This window comes from Scyliorhinus torazame, chromosome 19 (genome assembly GCF_047496885.1).
Source record: "Scyliorhinus torazame isolate Kashiwa2021f chromosome 19, sScyTor2.1, whole genome shotgun sequence".
NCBI classification, from domain to species: domain Eukaryota; kingdom Metazoa; phylum Chordata; class Chondrichthyes; order Carcharhiniformes; family Scyliorhinidae; genus Scyliorhinus; species Scyliorhinus torazame.
Genome location: NC_092725.1, coordinates 54,014,267 through 54,034,750, shown reverse-complemented (window position 1 = coordinate 54,034,750; position 20,484 = coordinate 54,014,267). Strand labels below are relative to the sequence as shown.

Genomic DNA, 20,484 nt, shown 5'->3' with positions numbered 1-20,484 from the left:
CGAGTGAGGCGGGATACATTCTGGGACCTGTCTGCTGAGCCATCCTCGGCTGACGGGCTGACGAGCTCCCCCTTTGTCTGTTGCCACGGAGCGTTCCGCTGTATCTAATCTAAGCCATTTGTGGACCCGACCCACGGCACAGTGCTGGACACTATGGCGAGGGTAGGATTAAGCTGGACTGTAATGTCCTTGCAGTCGAATAGGCCACATGCCATATCAATCACGAGCAGCTGTGTTATTTGGTACAAAGGTTAGATTTGGGTTGGCTTCTCTTTTTTTTTTTTTTTTTTTTGCAACCTAATCTGCTTACACTTGTTTCCTAGGGTCAGTGACCATCACCAGTGTTCACATCCCAGGACGCACTTCCAGCACCTCCAGCACTGGCAGCAGAGGGAGGTGAGTGAGGCCTTGCTGATCTGACTGACCTTCGCAATGCACCAATCTCCTTGTTTCCTTATAATCGTTCTCTCTCTCTCTCTCTCTCTCTCTCTCTCTCACACACTGCTTCAGCTGCACCTCATCAAGCAGACTGTCGAGACTCGAGTCTCAACAGACGACCCCGTTTATTCGGCTGGAACCTATTAAAATCAAACAGGAGGCCATTTTGGAGGACAACCTCTGCGATTTCCCCATCATTGTGGTGAAGCAAGAGCCTGGGGAGGAAGTTACAGATCCGTGTGTGGTGAGTTTTGAGTCTCTGTAAGAATCCAGTCAGCACCATTTGGTTTCAACACCGAATCCAAGCAGTTAATTGTAGGGACATGGGACTTTCAATCGATGATTCATAAAGCTCTCCAATCCTTGTCACATGCCTGACGGTGTTGTGAACTAATTGATTGGTGTGATTAGGCTGGAGCTCCATTACAGTTGCCATGTGATGATCAGAATAGGGGGAGCTAACTCACTGGCCCTCGGTTATTTTTTTTCTTGTCTATGTGGGTAGGTGGTTTTCCACCACTTTTTTTTTTTGGTTAAGACGTGCAGGTTAGGTGGATTGGCCAAGCTAAATTGCCCCTTGGGTGTCCAAAGTTTTAATAGGTTAAGCGGGGTTACGGGGATAGGGTGGGGGAGTGGGCCTCGGTCGGGTACTATTTTCAGAAGGTCAGTGAGTCTCAATGGGCCGAATGGCCTCCTTTTACACTGAAGGGATTCTGTGGATTTTATGGATATTGAATTAATGATTTTTCATTAACTGGAAGAACAGTATATCTTGGAAAATTGAAAGTTTGGTCGAATCCTTAAGGGATACTCGTGGAATCCTGGTTGAAAAACAATGATGTATCATGTATAGGGATATATGATACATATATCATTCTTCCCTTTGAGTGTAGTGTGTTGTCCATTGACTACTGAAGGCTTCAGTCTTTGAAGCGAAACTGGAAGGCTTGTGCTCCAGAATACAATGCAGAAGGATGCCATTCGGCCCATCGAGTCTGCACCGGCATTTGGAAATAGCATCCTACTTAAGCCCACAGCTCCACTCTATCTTCGTAACCCAGTAACCCCACCCATCCTCTTTGGATACCAAGGATAATTTAGCATAGCTAATCCATCTAACCTGCACATCTTTGGGACTGTGGAAGGAAACTGGAACACATGGAGGAAACCCACACAGACACTGGGAGAAAGTGCAGACTCCGCACAGACAGTGACCCAAGCCGGGAATCGAACCTGGGACCCTGGAGATGTGACGCAACAGTGCTAACCACTGTGCCGCCCCACAATATAGCTGATCTCGTTGTTCATGGCTGTGAGGTACTTTGAGATTTCTTGAGGGAATTGAACGTGCTTTATACCTTTTGATCACAGTATATAAGTGGATCCATCTCACAATATGACCCCATTTTGTTGGTGCCAAAAGTCATGTTTAGGTCTATATCCGACATATAATTCGACCGTCCCTCCCACCCCCTCATGTTGCAGCAGAAGATCAAGATCAGCTCAAACTAGCAAAAGCCAGTTTCCGGGGATTCATCATCAGACAGCGGCAGGACACAAGTAGCCATCACGTCACATCCCATGGGTGAAATGGCCATTGGTGTGCATTAATAGAACATAGAGAACGTTACAGCGCAGTACAGGCCCTTCGGCCCTCGATGTTGCGCCGACCTGTGAAACCACTCTAAAGCCCATCTAAACTATTCCCTTATCGCCCATATGTCTATCCAATGACCATTTGAATGCCTTTAGTGTTGGCAAGTCCACTACTGTTGCAGGCAGGGCATTTCACGCCCTTACTACTCTCTGAGTAAAGAACCTACCCCTGACATCTGTCCTATATCTATCTCCCCTCAATTTAAAGCTATGTCCCCTCGTGCTAGACATCACCATCCAAGGAAGAAGGCTCTCACTGTCCACCCTATCCAATCCTCTGATCATCTTGTATGCCTCAATTAAGTCACCTCTTAACCTTCTTCTCTCTAACGAAAACAGCCTCAAGTCCCTCAGCCTTTCCTCATAAGATCTTCCCTCCATACCAGGCAACATTCTTGTAAATCTCCTCTGCACCCTTTCCAGTGCTTCCACATCCTTCCTATAATGCGGCGACCAGAATTGCATGCAATACTCCAAATGCGGCCGCACCATAATTTTGTACAGCTGCAACATGACGTCATGGCTCCAAAACTCAATCTCTCTACCAATAAAAGCTAACACACCGTACGCCTTCTTAACAACCCTCTCAACCTGTGTGGCAACTTTCAGGGATCTATGTACATGGACACCGAGATCTCTTTGTTCATCCATACTGCCAAGAATCTTACCACTAGCCCAGTACTCTGTCTTCCTGTTATTCCTTCCAAAATGAATCACCTCACACTTTTCTGCATTAAGCTCCATTTGCCACCTCTCAGCCCAGCGTTGCAGCTTATCTATGTCCCTCTGTAACTTGTAACATCCTTCCGCACTGTCCACAACTCCACCGACTTTAGTGTCATCTGCAAATTTACTCACCCATTCTTCTACACCCTCCTCCAGGTCATTTATAAAAATGACAAACCGCAGTGGCCCCAAAACACATCCTTGTGATATACCACTAGTAACTGGACTCCAGTATGAACATTTTCCATCAGGTTTTGGGGGGGGGGGGGGACTTGTGGAGGTTTTTTTTGGGGAGGGGGGAAGTGGACCTGTGGAGGTTTTGGGGGGGGGGGGGGGGGGTGGTGAGGGAAGTGGACCTGTGGAGGTTTTTTTTGGGGGGGGGGAAGTGGACCTGTGGAGGTTTTTTTGGGGGGGGGGGGGGGGAGAGGGGGGGGAGGGAAGTGGAGGCTTGGCGGGGCAGGGCGTGGAGGTGGACCCGTGGAGGTTTGGGAGGTCGAGGCGAAGGAGTTTTCGTACTTCTCCCATGTGCACATGAGTGTACTCTCGGGTTGATTTTTTTGTGGTGGGTAAGATGGGGGTGGTCGACTCTGTACTCGGTGATCGTGGTTTCAGACCACACACCGCATTTGGTGGACTTGCAAGTGGATCGGGGGGGGGGGGGACAGCGCCCACAGTGGAGGCTAGATGTAGGGTTGCTAGCGGATGAGGAAGTATGTGAGCGGATGAGGGCCGCCATCCAAGGGTATGTGGAACTAAATGGTAGAGGTGAGGTCTGGGCTGCCACGCTGTGGGAGGCACTCAAGGCAGTGATTAGGGGGGAGTTCATATTGATCTGGGCACATAGGGAAAAGGCAGAACGAACAGAGATGGCAAAGCTGGTGGATGAGATTCTGGGGTGGACAGGAGGTATTCGGTGGCCCCGGAGGCGGGATTGTTGAAGGAGATCAGAAGATTCAGATGGAGTTCAGGTTAGCGTCCACTGGGAAGGCAGTGGGGAAGTTGCGGAGGGCCAGAGGGGCAGTGCATGAGTGCGGGGAAAAGACGAGTAGGATGCTGGCCCAGCAACTCGGGAAGCAGGAAACGGCGAGGGAGACGGGAAGGGTGAAGGACGGGAGGGGTGGAGTGGTATTGGACCGGAGCAGTGTGGGTCCTACTGCCCAATATCACTACTGAATGTAGACACTGAGTTGTTGGCTAAGAGCTTGGCCTCGCGGATTGAGGACTGTGTGCTGAGGGTGATCGGGGACGATCAGATGGGGTTTGTAAAGGGATGGCTTCTGTTGGCTAACATTAGGTGCCTGTTGAATGTTATAATGATGACCTTGGAGAGACGGAATGTGGAGGTGGCGGTCGCTATGGATTCGAGTAGAATGGGAATATTTGTGAGAGTTACCGGGGCAGTTTGGGTTTGGGCAGGGGTGTGTGGACTGGGTCCGGTTGTTGTATCAGGCGTGTGCAAGGACGAATCGGGTGAGTTTGGGATATTTTGGGTTGTATCGCGGGACGAGGGAAGGATGCCCACTGTCCACTTTGCCTTGGCGATAGAGCCACTGGCAATGGCGCTTAGAGCGTCAAGGGAGAGTGGGGGGGGGGGGGGCGCAATGGAGCATAAGGTCTCGCTATATGTGGACAATCTGTTGCTCTATATATCGGAAGTATTGGAGGTATCGTGGAGATTTTGGTGGAATTCGGTTGGTTCTCTGGGTACAATTAAACATGGGGAAGAGTCAGGTCTTTCCAATCCAGGCGAGGGAGCAGGAGAGGAGGTTGGGCGAGCTCCCATTTTAAGGTAGCGGGGGCGAGTTTCAGATATTTGGGCATCCAGGTGGCACGGGGTTGGGAGTAATTACATAAATTGAATTTGGCCCGGTTGGTGGAGCAAATGAAGGGGGATTTTAAGAGGTGGGATGTGCTCCCGTTGTCATTGGCAGGGCGGGTGCAGTCCATGAAGATGACGGTACTCCCCAAGGTTTTAATTTGTGTTCCAGAACCTTCAGATTTTTATTTCAAAGGCATTCATTAGGAAGATCAATACATTGATCTCGGGGTTTGTGTGGGCGGGGAATGCCCCTCCAGTAGAAGGCGCTGTTGGAGCTGGGACGTGGGGGAGGGGAGGGACCGGTTACCTTGCCAAACTTAATGAGCTATTACTGGGCAGCAAATATAGCCATGGTAAGGAAGTGGGTAGTGGAGGAAGGGTTGCATGGGAGCAGATGGAGGCAGCCTCGTGTAAGGGCATTAGCTTGGGAACACTGTCGATGGCGCCTCTGCTGTTCTCGCTGGCCTGGTACTCCACAAGTCCGGTAGTGGTGGCGTCCTGAGGGTGTGAGGACAGTGGCGGCAACACCTGAGGCTGGAGGAGGCCTTGGTTTAGGCTCCGATTTGTGGGAATTGCAGGTTTGTTCTGGGGGGTGCTGAATGTGGGGTGACGGCGGGCGGTGATTGAGTGCTTTGGAGACCTGTTTGTAGGGGGGGTAGCTTTTCAAGCTTAGAGGGGTTGGTAGAGGAGTATGGGCTGCCCAGCAGGTATGGGTTCTGGTTCTTACATTGGTACGGAGGGGCGGGTACCCTGTTTCTCCAACACAAAATCAGTGTTTGTACTGTTTGGCCTTGTATATATTTTTTACTGTTTTCATTTTTAAAATATGGCTGAGTCTGAATTCCAATCAGGCTGTTGGAGCTGGCCGTGGCTAGATTTAAAATGTCCAATATTTTAATTTAAAGTATGCTGTTGTATCGGGGCTAAAATCCAGGCCATTCCAGAGTGCCACAAATCTTCCGATGAACGATTGCCCTGGTCTGGGAATCATCCGTAAATGCGATTTAATTCACAACTTTTAGATGTGTTACGGCAACAGTTACTGAAAAAAAAGTTGGAATTGAAACAATTTCTAGCTTCGGCGTAACTATTCTACTGATCTACTCTGATGCCCCTTGGGACACCTGACTGTGCTGCTCACTTACCTTATACTCTTACTTTTTCCCTGACCCCCTTCAGTGTGTGGAGCTTTGAACTTACCTGCTACACGACAGCTAGGGGAAAAAAAGGAGAGTGTCTTACTTACCATTGACTGAGCTACCCTCAACTGTAGGCCCCAGGAGCCCACTGTGCCGCACCAAACCCGCCCAGCTTGAGTTGGGAGGTGGGGTGAGCTAGCATCAGCTGGATAAATAATTATAAACCAAGTAGCAATCCGACTCGTTTCTCACTCACCGGAGACTGTCGGCCTTGGGGTCAGAGTGCGAATGAGTAAGTGACCCAAGGACCTTCCAACTTATCTCAAGCCAACTACCCTCATGTAAAAAATGGTTGGCAATATTTCTGCATAACCTTTCTCAGCACATCAAGGAGGATCCCATGGATTATTGATTAGAACTGAAATTGGTTTTGACAGACAAGGCAGTCGAGGGTTGGGGAGGGGGAGGCAAGAAGGTGGAGGTGAGACCACAGCCTGATCAGCCATGATACACGCACAATCGAAGCCTCGCGCGATGCCCAGCATGATTCTCGCCTGGTATGATCTAATTAATCATATTTAAGTGAACCATGGGGCTCCTTCAAATATGCGTGGCCTAATTGAGGCTGCATTCCCCTGGCGCCGGGAGTCACCAGTGTGTCCTCACTTGGATACTGAATAGTCTCCACAAGCATGATGGCCACTCCAGGGGTCTCAGAGGCCACTGGAGTCCCCTGGGTGGGTGGGGCCAGGGCAGGGCAGTACCCTGGCACTCCCCTGACACCTGGGTGCCAGGATACTGGGGCACTGCCGAGGGTTGGGGCCTGATGGGTGCCATGAAAGGGGAGGTGAGGGAAGTATGACTGGTTGAGGGAGGGGATTGAAAGGAAGTTATGAAGAGGCTTCATAAAGGTTGGGGGGGGGGTGGGAGTGAAGGAGTGGGCCCTGAAAGGGGGGGGCCCCTCAACGACCCTGTAGTGGGGTGTCGTCACTTGAGGCTGGGGATAATGCCCATGTCTGCAGGGGCTGGCATTGCCTGTGCGTGAGAGGTGTGGGGACCCTCGAGCGCGCTTTCCTTTCAAAATGGCGCCCGATCTCTGAGGAGCCAATCTTGCCAGCAGGTTCAGCACCCCACTGATAAAAATATTTCTAAGTCTGGGCTAGACAAGGGAGAAATTCCCCAAATCTCCAAGAAATTACTAAGTGTGGTTGAATAGCAGTGTGGATCTCACCCAAAAAAACAGCAAGAAACACCCTGCCAAACTCTCCCAAAACGATAATAAATGACACTTGGTCATGTTTTGGGTGAATCGCGCCCACAAATTCAGACCTACTCCTCTTCCCCCTGAACCTGAATGTATAATTCACTTATATTATGGTCGCTGCTACCTAGGAGAGCCTTCACTCCAGTGACCGTTAATTACTCCCATCTTTCACAATGCCAGGCCATGGGCAGCACGGTAGCACAGTGGTTAGCACAGTTGCTTCACAGCTCCAGGGTCCCAGGTTCGATTCCCGGCTGGGTCACTGTGCGGAATCTGCACGTTCTCCCCGGATCTGCTTGGGTTTCCTCCGGTGCTCCGGTTTCCTCCCACAGTCCAAAGACGTGCAGGTTAGGTGGATTGGCCATGATAAATTGCCCTTAGTGTCCAAATAATGTTAAGTGGGGGTTATTGGGTTACGGGGATAGGGTAGATACGTGGGCTTCAGTAGGGTGCTCGTCGTAAGGGCCGATGCAGACTCGATGGGCCGAATGGCCTCCTGCACTGTAAATTCTATAATATAGCCTGAACTCCGGTTGACTCCAGAACATTCTGTTCTCAAAAACTATGAAAACATTCAACAAACTTCTCATGTAGACTGCTATTATGTCCACCACAAAGGGAGGAATCCACACCAAGTTGCAAGGTTAACAGGTGGTTTATTCCGTAGTACAGCAGAGTTCCAGCAGATGCTACGCAACCGAGTGAGTGCCGGCCGGTTTTATACCGGAAGCCTAGGAAGCTCCTAGCGGGGGGCCAGTATTCTCCTGGGGTTTCTGGGACATCCAGATCCCTATTGCCGTAGGTTTCGGCAGGGCCTAGGATATGACGTGACTTTTCCAATCTCAATGCAATTTTATGATTATCACCGTGCCTTTCTAACGAGCCCCAATTATTTTTTTCTTCATAGAATCCAGTTCAGAAATGGGCAATTCGACCCATCGAGTGAGAATCTTCTGAAAAAGATCCGTATCTAAGCCCACTCCGCCACCGTATCCCCATAACCCCACCTAAGCTAAGGGGCATTTTTTGTTATCACAGCCAATCTATCCAACCTGCACATCTTTGGACTGTGGGAGGAAACCGGAGCACCCGGAAGAAACCCACGCAGACACGGGGAGAAAGTGCAAACCCCACACAGTCGCCCAAGGCTGGAATCGAACCCGGGTCCCTGGCACTGTGAGGCAGCAGTGCTAACCACTGTGTGCCACTGTGCTGCCAGGCCTGTACGTGATTCCCACAATTGACTTCCTTCCTTTATCATTTAGATCATAAAATTTCAGTGCAGAAGGAGGCCATTCGATCCATCAAGTCTGCACCGGCCCTTGGAAAGAGCACCCTACTTAAGCCACATACCTCCACCCTATCCTTGTAACCCAGTAACACCACCTAACCTTTTTTGGATACTGAAGGGGCAATTTAGCGTGGCCAATCCACCTAACCTGCACATCTTTGGACTGTGGGAGGAAACTGGAGCACCCGGAGGAAACCCACGCACACACGGGGAGAAAGTGCAGACTCCGCACAGACAGTGACCCAGCGGGAGATCGAACCTGGGACCCTGGAGCGGCGAAGCAACTGTGCTAACCACTGTGCGACCGTGCTGCCCTCATGATCTTACTGAATGACAGAGGAGACTCAAAGGACTAAGTGGCATACTCCTCATCCTCTAACCTTCTACAGGATTAACAAGTTGTCCGGTCCGCCGTTGGCCAGTTTTTAAAAATGAGCTCTTGGGGTGTGGGTGCTTCTGGCATTGAATTGCCTTTGGGCTTGGTGGGGTCTTCTCCATGAACCGTGGCAGTCCAGCTTTGTAGCAGTTTGACAAGAACAGGGGACAGTGAATAATCAACTTCATTGCCTGCAATATTCGGAGTTGTAGAGAGTGATCCAGAGTGTGCTGGCTGCCAGAAAGATAAGTCCCTAATCCCTGCGTGTGAAGTATTGCATTAGCTTCAGTATTGAATGCTACTTTTTTGTTTCTTTGCGATGACACCCACTGTTCTTTCTCTCTTCCCTGTAGCTAACTAACCGACAGAACAACAATGTCCCTCTCCCACCCAGCAAGTTGGTTAGCGTTGGGCAGATGGTCGGACACCGAGACCGAATGGTCAAAGGCGACACCCCGGACAGCACGGCGTCCCCCTCCTTCAATATCGCAGACCTCCGGGACGGGCGGTCCCAGCCCACGGGAGTCTCTTACAAGCCCGGGCGGGCTGCAGGAGACAACGGGAAAGAGGATGATCCCAACGAGGACTGGTGCGCCGTGTGTCAGAATGGGGGCGACCTGCTCTGCTGCGAGAAGTGCCCCAAAGTCTTTCACCTCGTCTGCCACGTGCCGGCTCTCTTCAACTTTCCAAGGTAAGGATCTCTCTCTCTCCTCCACCCCCACAATCCCTCTGCACTCATCCAGGCAAATGGCGAGTTTCCGCCGCAGTCTTGACTTGTGCCGTGGAATCGAACAATTACAGCTCTTATTCTGACCACCAGATTCGTCAGCTCATTTCGAGGTTTTCTGAACTGTGACCTGATTACCGTTCTCAGACACACGCTCTCGCTTCCCGCACACCAGTTATCAATCTGTAGAATAAGCTCGCTAGGGAGCTGGGGGTAGCAGCTGGAATCTTGGGGTACTGTTGAAGTAATTCGAGACACAGTTGAAGTAATTCGAGACGTACCATGGTATGTGTAGCAGGATTGGAAGGAGCAGTGATTTATGACCCATGATCCCAAATCTCAGAAACACTGGATTTTTCGACCCCTCGTGTCAATAGAGATTGATTTCTACACTTAATAACTTCTTCATATTTGCAACATATGACGACCAAAATGGAAGAAGGTGATCATAGATTATCATAGATTATCATAGAATTTACAGTGCAGAAGGAGGCCATTCGGCCCATCGAGTCTGCACCGGCTCTTGGAAAGAGCACCCTACCCAAGGTCAATACCACCACCCTATCCCCATAACCCAGTAACCCCACCCAACACTAAGGGCAATTTTGGACACGAAGGGCAATTTATCATGGTCAATCCACCTGACCCGCACATCTTTGGACTGTGGGAGGAAACCGGAGCACCCGGAGGAAACCCACGCACACACGGGGAGGATGTGCAGACTCCGCACAAACAGTGACCCAAGCCGGAATCGAACCTGGGACCCTGGAGCTGTGAAGCAATTGTGCTATCCACAAGGCTACCGTGCTGCCCGGTGATCTAGATAGAGTTTGTTTCTTTTTTAATCTGTAAATTCCTACACTTCATCCTGCACACCCACACTCACATTGAGGTTGTTTGGTTAGGGGCAGTTTTGTGGTTTTGGCTTATTTGAGGCCCCCCATCAGATGGGAAGAGTCTTTGCTCCTCTCAGCCAAGGCTGCCTTTAAACCCAGGAACCAGAGGTTATTTTATTTATTAATTTTTTTAATTTAGAGTACCCAATTAATTTTTTTCCAATTAAGGGGCAATTTAGCATGGCCAATCCACCTAGCCTGCACATCTTTGGGTTGTGGGAGCGAAACCCACGCAAACACTGGGAGAATGTGCAAACTCCACATGGACGGAACCAGAGGTTATTAAACCCACCGTGTCACCCAGCAGTGCGCGAGTGGAACAATTCGAAGTCAGCGATTGGATCAGTATTTGCAATTTGCCACTGGTTACCCAAGATACTTGGCGTCAGTGAGAAATGAAGGTACCCAATTGAAACCCGTACTTGTCATGAATTGATGGTGACCTTGAACAAGTATAACACAAAGAATTGCAAGTCCAAAGAAGAGCAGGGGAGCTCTCCCCAATACCCTCGCCAACACTCGTCCCTCGACCAATGTCACTTAAAACACTGGCCATTTATCTCCGTGCTGTTTGTGGGATCTTGCTGTGTTCAAATTGGTTGCCACTTTTCCTGCATGACAACAGTGATCATGCTTTGGGGCCAAATTGGGATGTTCTTGCGTTGCGAAAGGTGTCCCATTGTGATTGAGATCTGATGGGTTTGTTTGACGAGATGGGCTGAAGGGCCTCCCTACTGGTCTTTTGTGACTATATTGTGAGTATTGCAAGAGTTCCGTCTGTCCGTGAACTGGTTTGTTTCTGTTGTTTAGCGGCGAGTGGATCTGTACGTTTTGCCGTGACCCGGTGAGCCCGGAAGTGGTCTACGATTGTGATGACCAATGGCAAGCGGGCGAGAAGAGGAAAGTGGGCGAAGTCTCCGAAATGACCCCGGTCGATCAAAGGGTATGTACGTCCATGGGTTTCTCTATTCCTGGAAACCGATTGGGTTTCTTTCCCACCACACCCAATGCGAGGAGTGAAAGAGGGATAAAAAGAGATGTGATGGTGGGCATTTTAGGCTTAACCTTGACGCCTTGTCCGTAGGTGTCCATTGTGGTTCAGTGGGTAGCTTTCTGGCTTCTTAAATCAGAAGATTGAGTTAAAGTCCCAGTCCAGAGACTTGGGAGCACAAAAACCTCGGTTGACACAACTAAGGGAGTGCTGCGCTGTTGTAGGTTAGGGTTAGATGAGACATTAGGCCTCTAGCTTCCCCCTCAGGCTCACGTAAAAGATTTGACAACACTCCGACGAATGGGAGACTTTTTCCTGGTGACGTGACCCATATTTATCCCTCCACTAACATCCATCAACAAATTTACATGGTCATTATCTCACTGTGGAAGCTTGCAGTGGGCAAATTGTCTGCCACATTTCCTATATGACAATACTGTACTTATTTGGACACAAAGCCATTAGGTCACGCTGAAGTTGTGAATGCGCTATACAAATGCAGGCTCTCTTTTTTTTTATACTGCTCTGTAAATTTGGACCGAAAGTGGTTTTCAGTTACTAAACTTTATTCGTAAAATTGTGGGATTACTATCCTGAATGACGACACCTCCTCTTGGTCCTGCAGCCTGGGCGCTGTCTCTGTTGAGCACCAACCAAAAATGTGATGGTTTCAGAAATTCATTCTTGCTCAGTCCGACATTATTCGCTAATGTTTCATTAGCCCCAGCGTGCCAATGGAGGCGCTGTTCACAGGAAATCCAGACTGGAATGACGGGACGTTGGCCCGATCTTCTACGATTTCCCACAAGATCGCTGTGGGCCGATTAGTTCAACTGTAGTGGGGTCCTTTCATTCATCGGACAGATGCTGGAATGGCCCTGGCCCTGAACAGCTTCACTCCCGAGGGAGAGAGAGGGAGAACGAGTCAAAACCCCACAGCCAGACACGTCATGCATTGGGTTCTAGAGGTGCATTAAAAAATATATATATTTTATGGGTTGTGGGCTTGCTGGCAAGGCCAGCATTTTATTATCCAAGCTCTAATTGCCTTTGAGAAGGTGATGGTGAGCCTCTGGTAATGGGGGCAGGGTCAAAGGTCAGAAAATGTCTAAGGCGCTGCCGCATTCTAAACTTGGTGAATAAAATCTACAAAACCCCGCCCCCCCCACAAAAAAAAATAGAGCAACATGCAGCCGATGCTGAAAATTGGAACTAAAATGCTGGAAAACTCAGAGATCCAAGAGTGAATGCTTCAGCTTGGCAACCTTTCAGCAGCATCACCATCCTGAAATAATGTAAAGGATTATGAGTTTGGTGGATGTGAAAGGCTCCTGACTGTATTGAATGGTGGAGCAGGCTTGACGGGCTGAATGGTCTACTCCTGTTCCTGAATATTAACACCTGTTCCACTCTCCATGAAGCCTGAACGAGAGTTATCAGCAACTTCTCTCTTACAATATCTGCAATTTGGGATTTGGGAACAGAGTTGACAGCAAGTGTTACAGGACTACCATCGCAGACCGTGAGAATGAAGGGGCTGGCTTTTGGGAGGACTAGGGTGTGGGGGGAGCCATGGGCTGAGCCTCTGGAGGCTGCACCTTGCAGCGATAGCTGAGTGTTTAGTTCGTAGCAATCTGAAGTTTGCGGCTTCGAGCAGGCCCAATTCAGTGACTGGCCAACATTTGAAATGTGCGCAGGAGGGAGGCCCTTAGGCTCCTTGAGCCCGCCATTCCATAAGATCACGGCTGATCTATTTGAGGAAGTGTTGATCTATTGGAGGTCTCTTGTGTCAGATCATACACTAAATCGAGGCTCCATCTGCCCTGTCCATTGGAGTTGACATCACTTTGAATCAGGGCAGTGTGTGAAATTGAAAAGCTGTTTGTGATCACATTTCTGCTTGTAGGATCTTGCTGTGTGTCAATGGGCTGCCTCATTCCCTCCATTACAGCAAAAACCACAGCAGCAGTGACAAATGTGATATAAAATAGTTACTTTAGAGATATTAGTTAATGTAATGTAGAGATAGGCCAGTTTAATTCTGGTTAGTTCACAGACAAAGGATTTCAGACCGCATGGAAAAGCAGGAAGAGGTGTGTCCACCAGAGCAGGAGAAAAGGATGCTGAGTAATAGGGGCCAGAGGAAGGGATTGGAAGTGAGCCAATCAGAATAGATCAAACAGGTCAGGAGGGATATAGGATGACCTATGGGCGTCGAGTATGTGAAACTTGATGCCATTTGAATGTATCAGTACAGAGCCCTTTGTCTTATATCCTCACTTGATTCCGGAGGTGCAGAAAGCAGGATGTGTTCTGTGCCGCTGTGAACTGAGTAAAGCTTGCAAGCTAAATAAAATAACTAATGCTGTACCTGCAAATCCATCTCGACTTTTATTGAGGCCAGACTGACGGGTAAAGAAACTTGGGATTCAACAGCAGTGCACTTTGTGATATCGTGCTGTGAAAGGTGCTATAGAAATACAGGGGTTTTTTTTGTGGGAGAGAGTGACTGGTGTGTGTGTATTTCTTACAGAAATGCGAGAATCTGCTGCTCTCTATGTACTGCGATGAACTGAGTGTTGCTTTCCAAGAGCCAGTTCCCGCCTCAGTTGTAAGTATTTGTTTTCTGCCCCCACTATTCTTCCGTCCCCTTCTATATACTCCTTTCACACACACCCTCTCCGCCCCCGCTCCTGAAGGAGCTGAGTCGCTGCACAGCCGCAAGGTACTCTCCTCTAGCACGCTCCACACAGGCCCTTTCTACAGCTCTGACCCCAGTGTGGGAGTGAGGCAGAGTATCTGATCATCACAGACCGCCTGCCAAACATGCAGGCACTGCCGATAACATTGAGAGGAAGGCTGGCTTTGGGAATTAAATGAAGCAACCGTGTCTGTTTTCAATGGGGTGGGATTGAAGGGCGGGGTGGGGGGTTCCTGTCTGTATGATCAGAAGAGAGGGGGTTTCCCCACGTTTGACAATCGGAAGAGAGGGATTTTCCTGCTTGCAGCAATGGGAAGGGGGAATCTCCTGCAGGGCTTTTAGCCAAGCTTTTTAAAGGCATCTTGTGTGAACCCAGACCCGTGTTGGTTAGACTGTGCAGGGGTGACCAGGCGGGGCGGTGGCACAGTGGTTAGCACTGCTGCCTCACAGTGCCATGGACCCAGGTTCAATTCCAACCTTGGGTAGCTGTGCGGAGTTTGCACGTTCTTCGGTCCATGAGACTGCAGTGCTACCACTGAGCCACCATGCTGCCCTAAATTTCTCTTAAGGGCGCCACGGTAGCCCAGCGGTTAGCACAGTTGCTTCACAGCTCCAGGGTCCCAGGTTCGATTCCCAGCTTGAGTCACTGTCTGTGAGGAGTCTGCACGTTCTCCCCGTGTCTGCGTGGGTTTCCTCCGGGTGCTCCGGTTTCCTCCCACGGTCCAAAGATGTGCAGGTTAGGTGGGGGTTCCAGGGATAGGATGGAGGAGTGGGCTTAGGTAGAGTGCCCTTTCGGAGGGTCGGTGCAGACTCGATGGGCTGAATGGCCCCCTTCTGCACTGCAGGGATTCTATGATTCCCTTCGGTCAGGGACCTTCTCTGCTTGAATTCAATTCGAAACAACCGGATTTGAATTTTCACCCTGGGGTTTGCTGGTCCAACACTCCAGCCACTCAGCTGCCACATATCTGCTGCCCACTCTCGTTCTGCCTTGTTGCTTTAACTCTATTGATATTTTGAGGAGGCTGCTTGTTTTTGGCAGGTTCCTGACTACTACAAGGTTATAAAGAAACCCATGGACATGTGCACTGTGAAGATTAAACTGCAGAGAGATCACCTACAATCCTACCAGCGAGCCGAGGAGTTTGTGGCAGATGTCAGACTGATCTTTCAGAATTGTGAGGAATTCAATGAGGTAACAGCAAACAACAGGGCAGCTTGTACACTTTTATTGATGGTGTCGGTGGTTGAGTGGGGGGGTGTGGTTCTGTATGGTGAAGAGCGGGGTGCGGAGGGGAGGGGCAGTGGGGAAGGGAGAGTTTGGGGTGGTGTGAATGGGGGCCAGGATAATTTGGGATTGTGTAGCTGGGCAAGGTACGGCTTGAGTGGGGGAGGGATGGCGTGTGGATGGGAGAGGCAAAGTTTTGGATGGTTTGGTTAGGAAAGGGAAGCGGTTTGGTGTGAGAGGGGGAATGTTTTAGGAATGTGAGTATTGTGAGAAGTCACAGTTTGGTTGCTTTTTTCCTCCACTTGTTAAGGTCCCAGGCCAGACCAGACCTCCATGTTAGGATACCGGAAACGACCCCCAAATATTTTATAATTTATAAAACTGTAAGGAAAGGATACTTCACTCCAGGAGTGATTCCATTGTAAATAGGGATATGGTATATTAAAACAAACTTTATTATTAACACAGGATTAAACTAAATAGTTTTTCAATTAACAGTTAAACAATTCGTAAATTGAAAGGAAACCCTTTTTGCAACTAACTTATACATTCTCTATCTCCAATTAAGCAAAGTCCATTACAGGTCAAAAGTCCCTTATAAATAAAGTTAGCAAAATGAGTTACTTAATTATCAATTTCTTGGAATGCCTGCTTGATGGGAGAAAGAGAGATCCTCTCAGGACACTGACAAATGAATAGGAGGACGAAAGAGAAACTGCTGGAAAATCTAAGCAGGGCTGGCAGCATCTGTAGGGAGAGAAAAGAGCTAACGTTTCGAGTCCGATGACTTGTCAAAAATGAATAGGAGGAATCTATTTACATGCGAGATAAGAAATAGAAACCAGAATAAGCTATACAGCCCATCGAGGTCATTCAATAAGATCATGGCTGAATTTTTAACCTCAATTCCACTTTCCTGCACTATCCTCACATCCCTGGATTAACTTGGTGCCTAAAAAACAATCAATTTCAGCCTCGAGTGCCCTATATCCCCAGTAGACTCGGCATCGAGCGACTTGTGGCATAGAGAATTCTGAAGATTGACAGCGCTCAGATTGAAGACTGTAAACGTGCACTAGGCACAGCTGTCAACCCAAAAATTACCCTGTTCTTTCGACTGTCTGGTTTGTGTCGGTTAACCAACCTATGCCAGTATACCCTACTGAGGGCAAATCAAAATGCGAGGTGGGGGGGGAGGCGGGCGACCCCCCTCCCCGCCCTCCCATCTATGTCCAATCCTCCCCCTCCTGCCTGCCTTCTCATCCAGTGCGGACCGGGAGCTCGTCTCCCCAACCTCCTCCCCCCCAACCTCCTCCCCGATCTGCTCACCACTACCCTCTTGGTCACTGCCGGTGGATCAACAATTACCTTACCCCACCATCGCCACTTTCCTTCCGGAACGTTCACTCACTCATGTAAGTGAGGGCATTGTATTGGTGTTGATTACATTAGGGAGGATAGCTTCTTACTGCAGCCTCAGCTGTCTAACTGAATGACTGTTCTGCCCATTACACTGCATTGACGGCGTGCTCCTTATCACCTAATCAGAGCCAGGCTCCTCCACTACTGAATTGATGCCCTTTAATTCGAAGCACCTCACCCTTCCTTTAACTCAAAGCACCTCACCTCACTCCACCCACTCACCTCTCTACAAATCCTCGTTCTATACCACAGTGCAAGTTTTTCACCGAGATGTCCATCTCCTTTTTCTCCTCTGTCACAATATCCTAAGAATCATAAAATAGTTGGAAGTACAGGAAAGGACATTTGACCCTCAGGGAAAAAATTCTTAAATAGCACAATTGCTTCACAGCTCCAGGGTCCCAGGTTCGATTCTGGCTTGGGTCACTGTCTGTGCGGAGTCTGCACATCCTCCCGTGTGTGCGTGGGTTTCCTCCGGGAGCTCCGGTTTCCTCCCACAGTCCAAAGATGTGCGGGTTAGGTGGATTGGCCATGATAAATTGCCCTTAGTGTCCAAAATTGCCCGTGGGGTTACTGGGTTATGGGGATAGGGTGGCGGTGTTGACCTTGGGTAGGGTGCTCTTTCCAAGAACCGGTGCAGACTCGATGGGCTGAATGGCCTCCTTCTGCTCTGTAAATTCTATGAGGTGCAGGAACAGAGGGACCTGGGTGTAGATGTGCACATAGATCATTGAAGGTGGCAGGACAGATGGAGAGAGCAGTTAATAAAGCACATAGCATCCTGGGCTTTATTAATAGGGGCAGAGAATACAAGAGCTAGAAGGTTATGCTGAGCCTTTGCAAGACACTAGTTAGACCTCAGCTGGAGTATGGTGTACAATTCTAGGCGCCACACTATAGGAAGGATGTGGATGCATGGAAGAGAGGTTTACAAGAATGGTTCCAGGGATGAGAAACTTCAGCTCCAAGGATAGATTGGAGAGGTTGGAACTGTTCTCCTTGGAGAAAAGACAGTGAAGAGGAGATTTGATAGAGATGCACAAAATCATGAGGGGGCTGGACAGAGTAGATGGGGAGAAACCGTTCCCACTCGTAAAAGGATCAAGAGCGGGAGAGACAGATTTAAAGTGATTTGTAAAAGAAGCAAATGTGAGAAAAAAACAAGTGGTTCGGGTCTGGAAAGCACTGCCTGGAAGTGTGGTGGAGGCAGGTTCAATCGAGGCATTCAAGAGGGTCTTGGAGTGGAACTCCGCTATCAGAATCTGAACCCGCCCCCCCTCATCTCATTAAACAGCTGATTGGCGCCTCGGGAAGTGGCATAGATTGTGCCTGGCAGAGTGAACTACAGAAGGGGTGAGTCTTGGTTTTAAAACCACATTTGCTTCCATTGTCTTTTGCAGCCGGATTCCGAGGTGGCTCACGCCGGTCGTACCTTGGAGCAAACCTTCGAGGCAAAGCTGGCCGCGCTGTTTCCGGACAGGACGTTCCCGCCACTGGCACCCGCCACCAAATCGGACAGCGACTGCCCGAATGTTAATATCGACTCGGAGGACGATGATGAAGATGTCGTCCAGCCTCGGAGGAAGCGGTGCAAAGGGAGAGAGAGCCCCATCTTCATCAAATGACCACAGAAGAATCTTCTCTTGTTTAATAGACTTGGTGAGGACTGTAATATTTGTATCATAGAAATAATATTTAAGAGAGAAGCGTTGCTTGAAAAATCTAGTTAGTGATGAACACTATTCTGTATTAGAATTACAAACCAGCAGGTGGTAAATTAAAGACATTTCTGCTACCTCACCATCGTCTCTGCCCGTTTGTTTGTGAATCCCAGTGTCAGTCACCATCTTTAGCCAAGTTGCACTTCAGTTACAGAGCACAGTCATGTCCCAGTGCGGGGCCAATTTTCCACTTGACGTGAATGAGGGGTTGCTGGGGCAGAAAAGTCCCCAAAATGGGGGCAGAAACAAAGGTACATACGACAGGCTGGACTGGCAGAGGCCCTTCTTGGATGCTCCGCATCGTGTTCCCTCCACCTTTTGAGCACAAAGCTGATCGTCTCTGCAGCTATCTGAACCACCTGATGTTTCCGAAGCTCAAGAGCAGCAAGCTGCCCGAGGACCCGTTTGGTGTCCACCAATCGCCTGCCAATTTGAAATTTAGGCCAGAGCCAATGCTCTTCATTGCCCATTCACCATAAGGCCAAAATCTCCTCCAGTGCCTTGTTTGAGAATGTCTCTGTGCAATGTGGTGCTGATATTGAGCCAGCAATCTGTGTATTTGCCTCCCAATGTCTGTTGTATCAACCTGGGTGCAGTTACCAAGGCAGCGTGTTGCACTGAAGAAGGAAACACGGAGCATCCGGATTTGTTACTTGGTGTACGAGATTGGGAAGGGCCTTTTGCATTTCCTTGTGTGCCTTTGCTGGAGGAGCAAGAGAATTGTGAAAGAGCAGCATCAAATGCCAACTTGGCCAATTGTAATCCCACAGCTAGCGTCACTGGAGCAGGTGATTTCTGTTTGTGGGAACTTGCTGAGTGCAAATTAGCTGCTGTTCATCCCACACTTCTAAAGCACCTCATTGGCTAAAGTCTGTTGGGCCATCCTGAGGTGGAGTAAATAAATAAAGTTTTTTTTTTTTCCTTTGCTAAAACCCCATGCTGGCCAACTCGAGGCTTGTCTGGCAGGTTTGTTCCAACCTGTAGCAGATGAGATGTTACAGAGATCGGCGATGTTCCGAGTCTACTGCCCCTAACCAACTCACCCATTCCCGAAGGCTGTTCCTTATGCCTCATTCCTTTGGGGTTGCTTTGCATCCCTGTCTATCCCTACGAGTCCACTCTCCATTTCGGGAGATGGTGGCGTAGTGGTAAGGAGCCGTAACTCAAAAGACCCGACAAATCCCCTTCTGGAGGGGATGCGGGTTCAAATCCCACCATGGTCAGCTGGCGGAATTTAAAATTCCGGTAATAAAATCTGGAATTTAAAAGCTTGCCTCAGTATCGGTGACCATGAAACCGTTGCCAGTTGTCATAGAAAGCCATTCGCTAAAGCCCTGTAGGGAAGGAAATCTGCCGTCCTTACCAGGTCTGGCCTACACGTGACTGCAGCCCCACAGAAATGTGGTTGTCTCTTAACTGCCCCCTGAAATAGCCGAGCAAGTCACTCAGTTCAAGGGCAATTAGGAACGGGCGACAAATGCTGGCCCAGCCAGCGACCCCCACATCCCATCAAAGGTTTTGTAAAGACCTTGTGCAATCTAGTCACCTCAAAGCTCAGTGTTCCGATGTTTGCTCACTATTCAGATGGGATATACCCAAGGTTAATACGGAAAGTGAGGGAGGAGATTGCTGCGCCATTGGAGATGATCTTTGCGTCCTCGCTCTCCACTGGGGTTGTACCGGATGATTGGAGGGAGGTGAATGTTGTTCCCCTGTTCAAGAAAGGGAATAGGGAAATCCCTGGGAATTACAGACCCATCAGTCTTACGTCTGGTGAGCAAAATACTGGAAAGGATTCTGAGCGATAGGATTGATGATTATTTAGAAAAACATAGTTTGATTAAGGATAGTCAGCATGGCTTTGTAGAGGGGCAGGTCATGCCTCACAAGCCTCATTGAATTCTTTGAGGATGTGACGAGACATATTGATGAAGGTCGGGCAGTGGATGCGGTGTATATAGATTTCAGTAAGGCATCTGATAAGGTTCCCTATGGTAGGCTCATTCAGAAAGTCAAGGGCATGGGATACAGGGAAAATTGGCTGGCCGAAAGAAGACAGCGAGTGGTAGTGGATGGAAAGTATTCCACC

General features: G+C 49.2%; 1 protein-coding gene across 2 annotated transcripts in view; it reads left to right on the top strand.

Annotated features, from left to right (window-relative positions):
• The window catches only part of LOC140396132 (E3 ubiquitin-protein ligase TRIM33-like), a 159,254-nt gene extending 140,780 nt beyond the window's left edge, over positions 1-18,474 (top strand). For both annotated transcript variants that reach the window (XM_072484287.1, XM_072484288.1), the window contains 7 exons: positions 324-396; positions 511-682; positions 9,063-9,400; positions 11,143-11,275; positions 13,857-13,934; positions 15,067-15,219; positions 18,075-18,474. In XM_072484287.1, coding sequence (XP_072340388.1) covers positions 324-396; positions 511-682; positions 9,063-9,400; positions 11,143-11,275; positions 13,857-13,934; positions 15,067-15,219; positions 18,075-18,299 — 1,172 coding nt within the window. In that variant the 3' untranslated portion in view covers positions 18,300-18,474. The remainder of the gene's footprint in view (positions 1-323; positions 397-510; positions 683-9,062; positions 9,401-11,142; positions 11,276-13,856; positions 13,935-15,066; positions 15,220-18,074) is intronic.
• The last annotated feature ends 2,010 nt before the right edge of the window (positions 18,475-20,484 follow it).